Source organism: Melospiza melodia, chromosome 16 (genome assembly GCF_035770615.1).
Source record: "Melospiza melodia melodia isolate bMelMel2 chromosome 16, bMelMel2.pri, whole genome shotgun sequence".
Classification (NCBI taxonomy): domain Eukaryota; kingdom Metazoa; phylum Chordata; class Aves; order Passeriformes; family Passerellidae; genus Melospiza; species Melospiza melodia.
The window spans coordinates 11,972,544-11,988,176 of record NC_086209.1 but is presented as its reverse complement, the minus strand read 5'-3'; the positions used below and the strand labels follow the sequence as shown (position 1 = coordinate 11,988,176).

Here is a 15,633-nt window from a genome sequence, read left to right as displayed (position 1 = left end):
ATAAACTGCCATGTTGTACTCACAGCTTACTGCTCTCAGGAGGTGTAGACAGGAACTAGGTGTCAAGAAAAAAAAAGCTAAGTAGATATAAACAACTGTCTGCCACATTTTAAATCTCATTACTCTGTGATTATGATTTAAAACTTTATTCCCTCCTTTCAAGATTATTTGAGAACACATCTTCACTAAGGGAAATATCCTACAGTTGAAGACTTTAGAATCTGCTACTGTTTTATGACAGCTAATGACACAACAGAGGAATGGCTGTGCAATCACACAGAAGTGCTCAAAGCCCTCCTAGTTCTGCACAGAACCATTAAAAGCTTGACTTCCAAGAATGAACCCAAGATACCAGGGAGAACTCCTCACATGTTCTCTGCAGTTACATGTGTTAGTAAGCTTTTTGAAAGGTAGCAATAACTGTCAGATGAGCAAAGAGAGAAAAAGAAACACTGCAGAACAGCTCCCTTTGAAGCAGTACTTTCCTTTGCTCCAAAGGAAGCCCAATTCAGAGGTTATTTAAAAAAAATAAAACTAGTCAAGGTACATCTTTTCTGCAGTGCCTCCCAGGGACTGACAGCTATGTACTTTATGAGACTCAGCACATCATAAGCTGGCTGCTTGTTTTCTATCATCACCTAATATTTTCAACTGCAAAATGCTCAGCCCCCAGTGAGGAAGTCTGAACTCAGAACAGAAATCAGGGAATTTAAACAGCAAAGCAGTGCATACATAACACTAAACAGGAGTGTACTTCCACCTTTCAGTTGCAATAAGCAAGATCAAACAAGAATTAGCAATCATCCTGAATAGAAAAAGCTAACTTTTCTCTTAGTCACTGGAAATGTTGTTGTTGTAAAACTGACCCTTAAGAGACAGATCCCTACTCCAAAAACAGCATAAGAGGAAAAGCAAACATCTTTTACCAGGATGTAACAGAAAATAAAGGAAAGCATTTGTAGCAAAGCAACATTGGCATCTGTAGTTTAAAATCCAGTAAATGACCACGGTGCTCCCCCTGGTGACAACAAACAGGCTGAGGTACCTGTGGTGAGAATCAGCCACTGCAATAAATCCTCCTGCTTCGAAAAACTTAGCAGCAATACTACTCCCACTGAAGTAGGATCAGAAAGACTCTCATGAATTATCATGCTTTAGCTTCAGGAATTTGTTCTACATTATCAGAAAAAAATTCTAACACCAGTGATGCTGCCAGGTGTAAGTCACTGCAGCATGAAGGAAAGAGCATGAAATGAGATTTCAGAACAGAAATGTGGATTTGGATTTATATTTTATTTCAACACTAGAGAAACTATTTGCAATGGATGAATGTTCCAGAAGGAGGTGAAAAAAGGAAGTTTTCTACCCAGTAGGGCATGGGATCTTTAGGAACACATACAAAGGATCTCAGGAAACCAAAGTGTAACTAGTTTTGCACAGGAAAATGTTTGGGTGAAGTGTACTGTTCAGGCCAGTGTAGTAAGAATGGGTTAAGGATGGCAAGCCCATAGCCAATACCCCTGTCAATTAGGTAAAGCAAACTTTTCAATTGGTTTTGCCAGTGTGGAAATCTTCATTCAGCTTGTGCCTTGTTTGGCCATTAAATGAGACTTTCTCAATGCAGTGAAACTGGCTACACTTGAGAGAGAAATGAAGAAATGCTTAAGGATGGCTGATAAGAGATTCCTAACACCATTGCCTGTGCCCATGTAACCCTGGTGACAGGCAGGGCTTGCCAGGAGATCAGACCCAGCTGGTACCTGATAAGGACCTGCTGCAAGAGGCCAGACTGGGAAGGTTCTGGGAGTCAGAGTGAGCATCAGCTTCCCTGCAGCTCCTGGGTGCTGTCCAAGGAAACATCAGCCCTCACAACAAGCCAACATCCCAGTAGGTCAAGGTCCTTGGAAACATTTAAATTTGGTTTTTGTTGCAAAACATTCCACACTGTCACTCACCTTTGGGTGAAAGCAGAAAAAGCACACAAGCAGGCTGCTCAGGTGGAGGCAGAGCAACACAAGAGCAAGAGCTTCCACAGTTCTGTTCACAACAAGTAAAGATCTCTCACAGTTTGACAAGACTTGCTGTGATATGCAGCATTTTCACCCTGTCCATCTCCATCCCCTGACACCTACAGAAACTGGGATAGCAACACTTGGTCAGTTTTAACTTCTGTCAGTGTTTGATGAGAATCAACTCCCAAAAGTGTCTGATGAGCCATAGCCAGGACAAAGAAGGCAGTTTTAGATCCCTGAGCTGCTGCAGGAAACTTTCTGCAGGCTGAAGAATACATCCCTATGCCAGCTATCCTCTTCTCAGGTTTTCAGGATTTTTTTACTGGACTCCAAAGGGAAAAAGGAGATTTTGCAATATTACACTTCAAACTTCAGTATTGCAGAAGGCAAATTTTGTTCAGGGACACAACTTCTACAAGCTGGCAAGTGTCCTCATTCTTGCCTGTTCAAAGACTGCCATGTTCTTGCTGGTGCTGAGCATAGATATAAAAAATACCTCTGGCACAGGAATCAAAACAAAGGACAGACAGCTTTAAGTACATGACCTTGGGTTATACAATTCACAACAATTAATTGCTTCCCTATGAAACCATTCTTGTCAGATTTTGCAGTTAACAAGCCTCTTTAGCTAAGGGGGGACTAGTTTGCTTTCTGCCGTCAAGAACAATTAAGATGTGCCACTTTATTTTTATTTTCTGCCTGTGCAGTGACAGAAAATTTGTATTTTCTGCCTGAAGAGTGACTTCACAGGCCCTGTATAAGAATCCCCCTTCTCTGAAGAAGACACCACATCATTTCATAAGAATATCTTTGCTATATCATTAATTTTAATTCCAACCTGTACTTCAATATGCACATAACTATTTTCAAATACAATGAAAACTTAGATTCAACAGCATCAGAGCTTTCAGTAAATCCTTCACAACTTCAGAAAAATCTCTATAAACATTGTGTAAAGTAGATACAGAATGTACAGAGAATGGTTTTCTATACAAAAGTGCATTTTAGCAATACAATTAGCAGAGAACCTGGGAAAAAAACCCCTCAATTTAAGCAATACCATATACTCTAATCTATACCCTCCTCTCTCCCCCCCGCAAAAAGAAAGAAAAAAAAATCAATCCCCCACCTTCCCCTTGCTTTGGTTATTAACTATATTCAAGGCTTTCATATTACAATTTTATTTTTTTACACCGGACTATTTATTTATAATTTGGAAATGTTTTAAAGTTAGCCAGATGAGAGAGAATGCAAATATGATTCATCAGAGTTAACAGTCAAAATAGACAAACTTTGAATATTACATAGATTTGCTCTTGATAGATTAATAAACTAATCTTTGCAATCCTTAAATGGACAACTGTTGACTTTTCTGTGCCCAAGAATTGCACGATCAGTACACTTAAGAAAATTAAACCAATAAATCTAACAACATTTGCCATGAAAATCTGGCTTATATGAATGAACTTTAAAAGCTCCCAAAACAGTCAGGTTTATTAATATTTATAGACCAATGCATCAACTGATTTCAAAGTTGAAGGAGTGTTAGAAGAAAAGCAATGGCTTCAGGCCATTCAGCATAGATAAACAGGAAATATTGCCATTTTTATTTTTCTGTGTTGTATATGCACTCTGATGTAAATGCATGTAAGTAAGTTCAAGCAGGTTGATTGGTTGGTTTGTTTTCTCCCCAGAGAATGATCTTCACAGGTTTCAAACCACAATATGAGAACTAAAATTTGAGGCCAGGAAAGTCTTGTAAAGACTTTTCCTGGTCTTCCAAGTAAGCACCCCATACTGAGCACATTGCAACCATCTTTTTATGAGCTCCCCAGATTAAAAAAAAATAGGCATTTTAACAAAAAATGACATTAGATACACAGAAATCAGCCAATTTTGTCAGGCAGCTTTCTTCCTCATATTTAAAATCATATTAGAAAATAATGTTCTCTCTTGTTTACAGTCCTATTGCAATCAGACTTTCAGTGGTCCTTCTAAGCCTTTTTAGAGAAAAAGTTACCATGGAAGCAAACTGTTATCATTACAGAGTGTAAAATGTTTATATCCACACTGCAGTGGGTACAAAGTTCCTACAGACAGTTTCAGTACCATGAAGCCAAGTAACCATGAGCTTTTTTCCTGTGTGTTTCTGTATTGCTTTTAAGCTTCACATTTTTTCTCCATTAATAAAAAGCAGAGTTTTGATTTATTTTTTTAAGAAAAAAACTCAATAAGGATGCATTATTTTAGCAGTCTGTAACTATTCTTCATCAGAACCCAGCAGTTACACCTATGGCCACAAAGGCCATAACTTGTATCAGCAAGATCAGATTTCACTGACATTGCAACTGTTTGACTACTACCACAGGTATTTCACAGAAACTAACAGATTTAGATTGGAAAAGTCCTTTTAGGATCATCAACCCTAAATCTAACACTGCCAAGCCCACCACTAAACCATGTCTAGGTGCCACATTTTACATGTCTTTTAAAACCACCATGGACAGTGTCTTCCTGAGTAAATGTTGAGCATGCTGCAGGAAAACCATGAATCTGACAAAAAACCTTCCCCCACCACAAAATGAGTGTGTCACTGCAACTACAGAGGGTGAGAAAGCAAAAGGAAAAAAACCCCAAATGTGTAGAAGGATATGAGAATATGAGAACTCCTGAATGCCACAGTGACTTCAGGCCTGATTCTCTGAGATCAGGGAGAGACAACATTGTATCTCTGAGTACTTGGCAAAGAACATTCAAGGTAAGCAAGATGTTATTCTGCATTCTTACCAGAACATTCAGAGTTTTGTATTCTTTGTATTCTTATGAGCATCCTGGATCTATGAGATCACAGAGCTATAAATTATTAGCACGGAATCCCTGGAAATCCACTCTCTTCTATCATTTTAACTGTCACTCACATGACTGAAGTACCTGCTGGAGACAACACAGCACAATCAGCTATTCTGGCACCCAGGACCTTTTTGTCCATGTAACACATGAGCAACTGGACCCATCTAATCACTTAGAATAATTTATACTCACATGCTCACACTATGATGGAAATATTATCCTCCCTCACTTCAGGATCTCTGGAAGCTAGGAGACAGGTGGCCAGAATGAACTGTACCTCATCAAAATGATGGGGTCTTCTCTCAACAAAACCCTGAGGCATTTTAAACTCTGAATAACTGCTGAAACAGAATAAAGTGAACACACTTTCATGCTCCACCACACTGAGATATTGCACCTTCCTTACAATTCACTTCAGAGTTTCAATTCTCTACAGTACAAAGTGTGCATTTTTCTTCAGAAAAAAAAAAAAATTCAATCACATTTCAAAGTCACTGCAGAAAATAAAGGTTGTACTGAAATGTGACAGTGTACATATGGTGAAGTATTTCATGATGAATTTGTCCATTACCATGGAAGAGTTTAACAACCACACCCTGAAATTACCCAAATTGACAGCAATTGAATCTTATCTTCCATACAAGATATTTAAATGAAGCTCCAGATTTAAGTCAATCTAAATTCTCAGTAAAGTGTATACTGTTAAGAAGTTTTCAGTATTGATTATACAGGAGGGAGGCATCAATCAGCAATAGCACAGTACAAGCAAATACTGACAGGTCACAGACACTTGTGGTTATTGGACAGAGAACTGGCCACATGGGACAGCTAACTTGAGCTCAAAATGACATTACCTGGCTTTTAGTCAGTCAGTGGCCAAGCCTGGGGACCTGTTGTAGAGCAGCACTAAGTTCAAACATATTAGTTTGACTCTGGACCCCATTTAATTCTTATCAAAACCCTTTCAGAGGCCAGTGGTCAGATAATTTACTGGTCAGTTTATTTTGAGGCTAAAAGGAATGCCACTTCTGAAAGAAAAATATTTCAGCTGTCAGGGCTAATCAGTCTGTGCAGGACATGGAACATTAATGTCAGTAGTCCTAAAGCTGACCATGCATTCTGCAGGACTGGGCTACATCCTACAATTACAGACACCTGTGGCCACACTAAACTGTCAAACTCCTTAATTCAAGAGCAAAATTAAGGTAATGAATCATCAACATAATAAAAAAATTATTTCCTGAACTCAGAACTCAAAAACACTTTTATACACTATTAAATTTCACATTAAAATTTAGAACTATCATTTTTATCTCAGCCATGGGGGAAGGAGTTCTATAAAAGTAGTTCCAAGATAAAAACTAAAATCAGCTTAAAGATTGTCAGAGTTAAGAAAAAGGTTGAAACTACTACTACTTCCCTACCTGAAAGCCACAATTTTACCTAATTTTCTTATCATGAGAAATTTCAAAAGCTGATAGACAACAAAAGGAGAATTCTGATACATGTCATGGTGCAACGACCCACACAGAAGACAACCTCAGCTAAACATACAATTTAAAAAGTACAGCTGCATTAATTAAGTTCTTCTGTCAACAAAATGAATTAAATATATTTAGATATGCTTCTGGGGAAGAAAACCACTGAAGTTGTGTGCCACTTGTTTGCACTTCTGTTTCCAGTAGTGTTTTTAACTATTTTAAGTAGTGTCCTTGACAACATAATTGCAGGTTAGCATATTTTCAATTCATAAATGTGTTTTTATTGGAATCTTTTCACAGAAATACTAGGGATGTATTGGTGAACCATTAGTAACAATCCTAAGATACTGAGCAACAAAATAACCTTCTGAAGACTAAGTCTGCAATTACTATGAGGGTTTTTTTTAATTTTTAGTTGGTTCCTAAGAACTACATTATTTAGGCAGTATTTGTATTACAGATTCTCTGCATTATATGTCCTGCTTCTTGTTTTCTGTGTAGTTTAATTTAAATCAAAACTTTTAGAAAAGTATCAACAGTACTTGGATTTTGTGAGCAAAAGATTTTTCCTCATGCTAAACAATCTCCCTAATAATGGGAAAGGAGGACAGAAAAAGTCAAGTGTAATATTAACTCAAAGCTGAAAAAAACCTAAAAAAGCTGAAGCATAGTAATGCATGCTTTGTGTCATCCAAAAGTACCCCTAGACTTACGTGCAAGTAAGTTAGCATGTTAGCCAAGTTCAAATTTCTTTAAAATCACATCTATTCAGCAGCTTTTCAGAAGACAGGTAAGTTTCTGAATTCTTTGTTGCAAAATTAGTCTCAAAAAGCTGAAGTTACTCAATACTTAAGACCTTCTTAGCAAAATTACACTTGAGAAAAGATCTGGTTTGTATTGTTAATACTAATCAAAATTTGGTCAAGAAACATATGTAAACAATAAGGATAATACATTTAAGGCTTAGAAAGAACACTGATAAATTCACCCCTGTCACATTAAAACATCCACATCTCCTTCATGGTCCTCCTCAGTCACTTTTAAAGACAGCACTTCCTCATTGAGAAATAATCCACTCAGTCTTTCCTTACGAGCCTGTCTTTGCTCTTTCAGCTGTCTCTTCCTTAAGGCCTTTTGCTGAAGTTTCCGCTGCTTGGAACGTTTCTGTCAAAATACAGAAGAGACAAAACATAAGATTTTGTTCTGTAAATTAGAAAAAAACACCTCTAAAGCTGGCAAATATAAATTAACCTCTAAAATAACATCTGCTCTGAAAGATAACAAATACGAATTCTCAGCGGTGGTGTAAACATTCATCCAAAATCATACCTAATATTAAAATATCAAGACCATTTACCAGAACTGAATTCTGAGGCACAACATTAACCTGTGATGTTGCATAGTCAAGTCTTTGATTGGAGGAATCTTTATTGCTGGAGAAATGTTACAGTCTTACATTAACAAACCCAAGATGTTGAAGAACAAGAAAAAACTGCTCCTCTCCTACACACTTGAAATTTAAAACATGGGGAGACAAGGAGTGCCACAGTTCTACTTTAAATGAGACATGCTTCAGAGAGTCCCTTCTCAGCAAGGAATCTCATGAGACATGCTCAGAAAATAAAGAACATTAAAAAAGCCAGATGAAACCTCTAGTTGAGAAAAAAAACAAAAACCATCACGGGTGTCTTTGCTGTCCAGAAATTATGCCATAATTAGGGTGATCATTCTTAAACAATTTTTTTCTTAAGTTAGATGCACAAGCCCTTATTCGAGCCCACTCAACTTATCCTAAACAAAAGGAATTAGAATATCTACTACTACAAACACCAGGCTTCTGGTTAGAAGTGATGGGAAGAGCACGAGTTTAAACTCCTTATTGGCTTAGACAGACAACTCAGTTACTCTGCTCCTTCAGGACAAACATCCCAGGTAAGATCCCATGAGCAGGCTTCAGGAGTTAAGACAGCTTAATCAACACAGATACCCATAACTAGAAACTTTACTTTGGAATCCCGGATTCTCTCTGCAGCACTTGTGGACAAATTGCTGTCGCTGTGCGCTCGGCTCATGTTGGCACTGGAGTTGGAGGCGGAGTTGGCAACGCTGGAGCCGCTGCTGCTGGCTGAGCTGACCATGCTGGCACTGCTGCTGCTGCCACTGGCACCACTCACACCACTGGTGCTTGCACAGCTGTAGCTGCTCCTTTTCCAGCTCTCCCTTGCAGACCGCTGCCGAGGTCCGTGTTCCTTGATATAGTTTCTTACCTTTAGAACAGAGGCAGCAAAATTACTGCAGTTTGATAAATGCTGCACTGAGATACTCCTTTTCATGGAAAAAACACAATCCAAACCTAATGATGAAGCTATTGGGTCAGCTCAGGCTTTTAAAACATTTTCTTGTGGCTGCTTAAATCACAAGCAATCTGGAGTGACCCAGAGAACTTAACTATGTTAACATTTGTGACATTTCACTATGGAAGGAAGAAAAATATGTAGCAAGGGCTGGAGGGTTCTTTTCTCTTCTGCCTGTCACATTTGTGACTATGTAACAATATGTTATTATTTTAACAACAAACAGGAATATCAGTCAAGTTCAACTGAATTAAGTTGTTTACTTAATGTATCAAACCCCTTTATTTTGCTAGGTATACTCAAACACAAGTATGTGTAAATAAAGAAACTCTTTTCTACTTTAAGATGACACTTACAAAATGTTGGAAATATGAAACAGACCAAGCCCATAAAAGCAGTGAATGTTTTCCATTTTCAACTTAATCTTCATCATTATCAGTGCAGTGCAGCTCTGCTTCTATGGACACTGCATCTCTTCCCAACAACACATCTCACTAATTCAATGGCTGAGAAGACAGTAGGATGTATCTACCCTATCAGCCAGGCACCCTTCTTGGTTATAATTTGCATCTTGTAACATCTTTAAAATGCACTGTTCTCTATCCCTTTCTACATGAAATTTATGGTCTTCCCCAGTAAATTCCATTTTTTTAAGTTTTAAATGCTAGTTTACATACAATGAGCAAATGCAGACTCTCAGCTAGCTGATGGTCATGAAGTGGAGTACAGTGCCATAAGCAGCACCAGGTCCACAACATAACCCATTACACACTCACCAGCTCTGGCTTAACACACAATGAGAATATACAACCAGTCTTATGTCAAGGTTTAATACATACAAATATGCTTTTGAACTCTATTTCCTGTCACTGACAGTATTGTGCTGTAGTGTCTCTCTCAACATCTAATGGTTATGCATAAAAATTGATCACAAGTTCTTAAGATTTTGCAAGATATAATCCAATGCTGAAACTCTGAAGTCAAATGTGCAAACTTCAACTCACCTGTTTCAGTTTTTCATCTGTGAGACAGTTCAATTCAATAATGAATTCACTATCTGTAGGTGAGATCTGAGCAGTAGGATCAATAATTTTAATAATATCAAGTTGCTCTCGAAGGCCCATCTCTGTACTGACTTTGCGACTTAAATATTCAATATATTCAACCTAGGATCCAAAGAAAGGCAGGTCATTTTGAAGTATTACTGATTCTAAATGAGAGACAGAAGAAATAAAGAATTGACAGAAATAAACATGCTCAAATATCATGGTTCTAGCCTTGGGCATCCTTAAAAACTTAGGGTGAAAACTTGAGTAGGCATTAAACTGGCTCCTATAGATCCAAAGGACAAGGTTTAGTTTTAAGAATCAAATAGTTCTGCACAGGTCTGCCTTTACTACAGCAAACAGCATGGCCTTTGTGGCTTTTAATTGGAAGTTCTTCTGTTCTCACATAGGAAAAAAGTCACCTGTTCATCATTTGTCATTGCACTCCATGGAAGCTCATCAAGATTCCTGTGCTTGTTTTTCTTTTTGGGAAGCAGACAGGGAGAGCTCGGAATACTCGGTATAACATCAGAGAGCACATCACTCCCACTTGCAATGTCGCTGCCAGGCAACTTGTAACATGCAAAAGGAAGAACAAAGCTTTAGAATAGAGTAGGCAGACTGTAAATTATTCTAACACTATTAACAATTCAAAACATCCCATCAAATTAGCAAAGCATTGATTATCTCTGTCCTTTAACAAACTCTTTCTAATTACTCATAAACCTGCAATACTCCCTTGAATCTTCCTGTAAACACCAAGTGCAGCAGACTCAATTCACACTGTTCTGTACTCATCAATCCTCTTTAAAAATCTGTGTTTAAGAAAACACAGACTGAAGTTGCATTTTAACTGTTTCCCTTCTCCATCAGTGGAAACTGTCCATTACAATCCAAACCTAAATCTAAACCTCCCATTTTGGAGCATAAGTCTAGTTTAAGGAAGATAATTTAAAAGTAGGTCTGTAATTCCTACCAAACTCCATAATTACACAAGAAAATTAAATTAAAATCACTGCCATTTGCCTGGAAGCAACTGAGAACTTCAGCTAGCTTCATTTATACAACTGATATGTGATTTCTGGATGCACTTCCAGTTAAAGTGGGACAGCTGGATTACTTGTGCTCAGATTCTGCCACATAACACCATAAAGAGCTACAAAAAAAGTCTTTCCAAAATCCTACAAATCCAATCAAGTAAGTCTCTTGAGAAAAGCTTGTTTTAAAAAACAAAGAGTAATAAAAAATCTGGTAACCAATCAAACATACTGTCAGCTAGCTAAGGCATAGGAAATGGCATCTTTTCAAAACAATTGCCATATTTATCAGGCAATTGAAATCTCACAACTCAATAAAGCTCTGAATCTTTGGGATCCAACCTGAGCTGTTCCTACAGACTGCATTATACACACACACTTGGAACTGCAGTGATATAACATACATTGTTGAGACCAGCAGCTGGATTAAACCAGTCAGAAATTCAAACCTGATCTCAGTACATGTCTCCAGTTCACTTGCATCTTCTGGAACAGGATTTGAGCTTTCTTGAAATCAATTTTCAGTTCCTGTACTGTCCTTACAAGACTCTCTACATGCTCTGACTGAGCTTTATGACAAAATTTTCAAGTATTCCCCAATAAATTCTGAAGCTCTATGTTACCTATTTCAAAGTCATATATACATTCATAGCTGACTTAAATCTTTAATATAAAAAGTCATTTTAGGTCTATAATGCACTAAAAATGCATATAATGTTTGAAAAACTGCTGAACAGGGAAGACTATCACAAACTAGAAATACCCAACAAGGACTGCATCCAGCAGAGACTTGGGAAAAGGATATGATTCACCTTCCCATTCTGGTGAGACTAAAGGAGCTCTGTACTCTTACTGGGGTAGAAAAAATACTATAGGAATAAACTATGGCAAGAGTTTGTACACTTTACCTAGAAAGTATCAGTAGGACCAGATATCTATAACCAGATTTCATTAGCAGGGCAGATCCTCAGTACACAGAGTCTAAGCTCATGGCTACAAGAAACACACACTGGTCCCTAAAACCAAACAACCTTAAGCGACCTTCTTTGGAGAGCTGACCTTCAGTCTTCCCTCCTGATTAAGCAGGTTGGAATGAAGTGAAACAAAACATTTTTTCTATCATTCAAGATTCAGATATGTGCTCCTAGTTACAAAGAAACAAGTGCTGAGATCACTTGGTTTGTTCAGAAGAAGAGGAGACTTGAGGGGAGACTTCATAGCTGTCTACAGCTTCCTCAAGAGATGAAGAGGAGTGGGAGGCAGCAGTCTGTCCTCTCTGGTGACCAGTGACAGGACACAAGGGAACAGCAGGATGCCAGGTCAGGGGAAGTTAAAGTTAAGTATCAGGAAAAGGTTCTTCCCCCAGAGGCTGCTGGGGAAGTGGAACAGGCTCCCCAGGGCAGTGATCACAGCACCAAGCCTGACAGAGTTCAAGGAGTGTTTGGGCAACACTCTCAGACACAGTGTATAACTCCTGGGCTTGTGCTGTGCAGGACCAGGAGCTGGACTTCAGTGATCCTTGTGGGTCCCTTCCAGCTCAGGACATTCTATTCTATCACTTTTTAACTACAGCTAAATCCAGCATGCAATAGTCTGCACAAAATTTTACATTTCCAGGGGAACCAGTTTACCTGCCACTCAAACTCACTGTCTGACCAATCCCAGTAAGTGCTGATAGAGGAGGAGACATCACTGCAGACACTGCCCTCGGGGAACAGATCAAAAGAGGTGAACTCCTGGTCATCCAGCAGAGAGTAGCAATCATCCTGGTCCCCCACAGACACGGATGAGAAGAGCTCCTCGCTGCACTCTGAGCTGGCCACGCTCGTCCCACAAGATGTCAAGTTCCACCTGCAAAACAGGACAACACAATTAGAGAGCAGCAAACCTTGGCATCATGTGTGCTAAGAAATTCCTTTAAGCCTTGTAAAACTATCTCAAATTTGCTAGTCAGTGATACTATACATTGATTTTATTGAAATAAGTTATAATTGTGTAAATTGAAGTATTCTGGTTTTAGGTATTTTTAAAAGTACATCAACAACATCAAAGGGAACACAGTGTAACATATATCAAGGCAAAATTTCATATACAGTTAGTATAATTACACCTTTATTGTCAGTTTCTACCCCAGAACTATGGCTCCTGTAATATGGAAATTGACCCTTTTTTGCTGCTGGTTGGGTTTTTAAAACACACTGATCTAAAAATAAAATTTTCCATGTATTCGAATATTTAAACTTCCATATAAACCAGAAAAAACAGAAGTAAGTAATTAATCAATTTGACTTCAAGACAAATAGAAGTCAAGAAGAAATTCCAGATTGACAATCCTCCACAAAGTTAAGGCTTAATAAGGAAACATATTATGGATCTATTATTCTCAACTCTGAATGTCAAAACCATTGGACATGGCACAGGGTAGGGTGGGGAAGTGACCTGTGTGAAAATGATACCATGCCAAAACTAAACACTTTTTTGCCTCATTACAAAGCTAGCTGAAGTTGTTGCTAAAGGAAAGCTATTGAGAACTCAATTTTCACAGAACAGATTTTTTACTCTAATGAGAGTAAGCCAGAATGTAACAAGCTCATGAAATCAGTCTCCATATCTGGAACTTATTTTACATATTGGAGAAAAGTAGGTCGAGACAAATATGAGTCAGCACAGCACTGCAATATGGCCAAAACAATTTGAAAAGGGCTTCTAAAATGCACCACACAAACCCACACAATCAACTACTGTTCCATCAGCCTGGCTAACTAGAAAACACTCTTCTATCCCACTGAGCAATCCTATCACCAGAAAGGCTGGTCCTCAACCTCATTAAACCACATACCAGGCTGGCTAAATATGTTTGTGATGGATTCACTCCCACACCTACTTGGCCAGATGTGAATTTATCCAATGTTAAAGACATTTCCAAAACTTTCCTCAGATTCAGTTCTCACCCTGCCTCCCTTCCTGCATCCCCTGTAGATGTGCAAAGCCTTGCTGGTACAGACTCTTGTGGGCAAGGCAATCCACTGGCAATGAGCAAAACAAAACCGTGGTGACACAGCACAGTACTCAACATGAATACACCTTCAGAATCCATGAAATAATAATGAAATGAGAGATAGAGTGGACAAAGTTCCCAGACATATCAAAACAAAGGATGAGGTCCAGGGGCTCTAGCACCAACAAACTACACAGATACTCCAGGTGCAGGCAGCCAGCCTCACCTTCTCATGGCTGGGGGGCTGCTGTGCTCCCTGGGGTGAACTGGATTAACAACAAAGGGGAACTGCATTAAAATTACTCCTAACTTCAAAAAATAGAAAGCCTTATGTGAACACTACAGATTGAGCTGCACATCTGCAATGGCTTAATCAGTGCAAGACAGGGCATGTCCTTTTCCAGAGAAGTCAAACAACCCCTTGAGAAGCCTGGGTTACAAACCTGGGCTTGTAAACAGAGCAAACCTGAGCAACACACTTGGGAAGGCAACACAGAGAAATGTACAAAATTAATTAAATGCAAATTTGGTGACTATCACACATTTATTTACAGATATTCTAAGAATATATCTTACTGCTCGTGTCTTATGACTCAAGAACTATACTATGAGAGTGTATCGTGTTTGATCAAGGCTCTTGATGCTGAATCATGTAGAAATGTATAATTAAAAGTTTGCCCTTGTGAATGACACTTTTAAAGTGCAATTTTTAAGACTTGATACAAACTCACTCTTCATAATTGTGCAACAGAAATACTAATAACCCATAAAAGAATCTTGCAAGACTGGAACAGGAATGTTGGAGACATGTATGTTGGAGACTGAAATCTCATAGAGTATTCTCAAAGAAAGCTATTGCTATATTCAAGCTTAATACTACATATTAGCAGAACTAGGTTTTTAGGAAAGCAAGACTGTGATTTTGATTTTATGAACACAACTGGAATTTCTTTGCAGAGCTGTATTAGCACTTCTACAAATTACAGGCAGAATAATTTGCCCTTAATTAGCAGCATGGGGTGGAAATGTTTCTGCAGGAGTCAGCGGAGTCACCACGCCGCCTAACTCATTCTGAATCTCTAAAGGTCTGCCTGGTGACCATGCAAGGCCTGCCTTTAAGTCTTATAAACACACCATTCTGTAGCCGCCTACAGCCCTCAAAAATTCAAAATTAAGAAACTCAGACTGAGGGTAGGAGCATCCTGATTCAAGTGGATGGCGTCCCAGCCAGGGTAGGGGAGTTGGAACTAGATGACCTTTAGGGTCCCTTCCAACCATTCTGTGATTCTATGAAAAAGCACATCTTAAAAAACCCACCCAGCTCACACCGTCAACCGTAACGTGATGAGCCGAAGCCAGACCAAGCTAAGGGGAAGAGTAACCCGGCAGGGCGTGGGGCGGACACGGGGGCACCTGCAGCCCGGCCGCGCTCGGCCCGCCCCGGGCAGGAGCCGGGGAAGGATGCGCGGCCCTGCCAGGGGCGGCCCCGACCCCGCCGCGACCCCCGCACCCCGGCCCGGCCCTCAGCATCACCCGGCCCGGCCGCCCCGAGCGCCGAGCGGACCTGTTGGAGTGGAAGCGGTGCAGAGGGTCGGTGCGGTGGCAGGAGGACAGCTGGCAGCCGAAATCGCTGACGTCCAGGCAGCCCTCCTCGCTCAGGCTCAAGCTGCCGCCCCGCGGCGGGTGCTGGTGCGAGAGCAGCGGGCACGGCTCCTCGGGGGTCAGGAACTTCTCGTACGGCTCCTCGGTCATGGCGGCGGGCGCGGGGGCGGGGGGAGCGCCTCAGGCGGCGGCGGGAGCGCCTCGGGCACACGGCGTCGGCGGCGCCGCCATCAGCGGCCGGTCCCGGGACGCG

The 15,633-nt window shown here is 39.9% G+C and overlaps 1 protein-coding gene across 1 annotated transcript; it reads right to left on the bottom strand.

Annotated features, from left to right (window-relative positions):
* Positions 1–2,817: 2,817 nt before the first annotated feature.
* Positions 2,818–15,611, bottom strand: FAM199X (family with sequence similarity 199, X-linked). The gene is given in 6 exon segments (XM_063170654.1): positions 2,818–7,507; positions 8,350–8,610; positions 9,702–9,863; positions 10,166–10,315; positions 12,412–12,631; positions 15,343–15,611. Coding segments are annotated over 6 exon segments (1,233 nt in total). The 3' UTR covers positions 2,818–7,336.
* Positions 15,612–15,633: the final 22 nt, after the last annotated feature.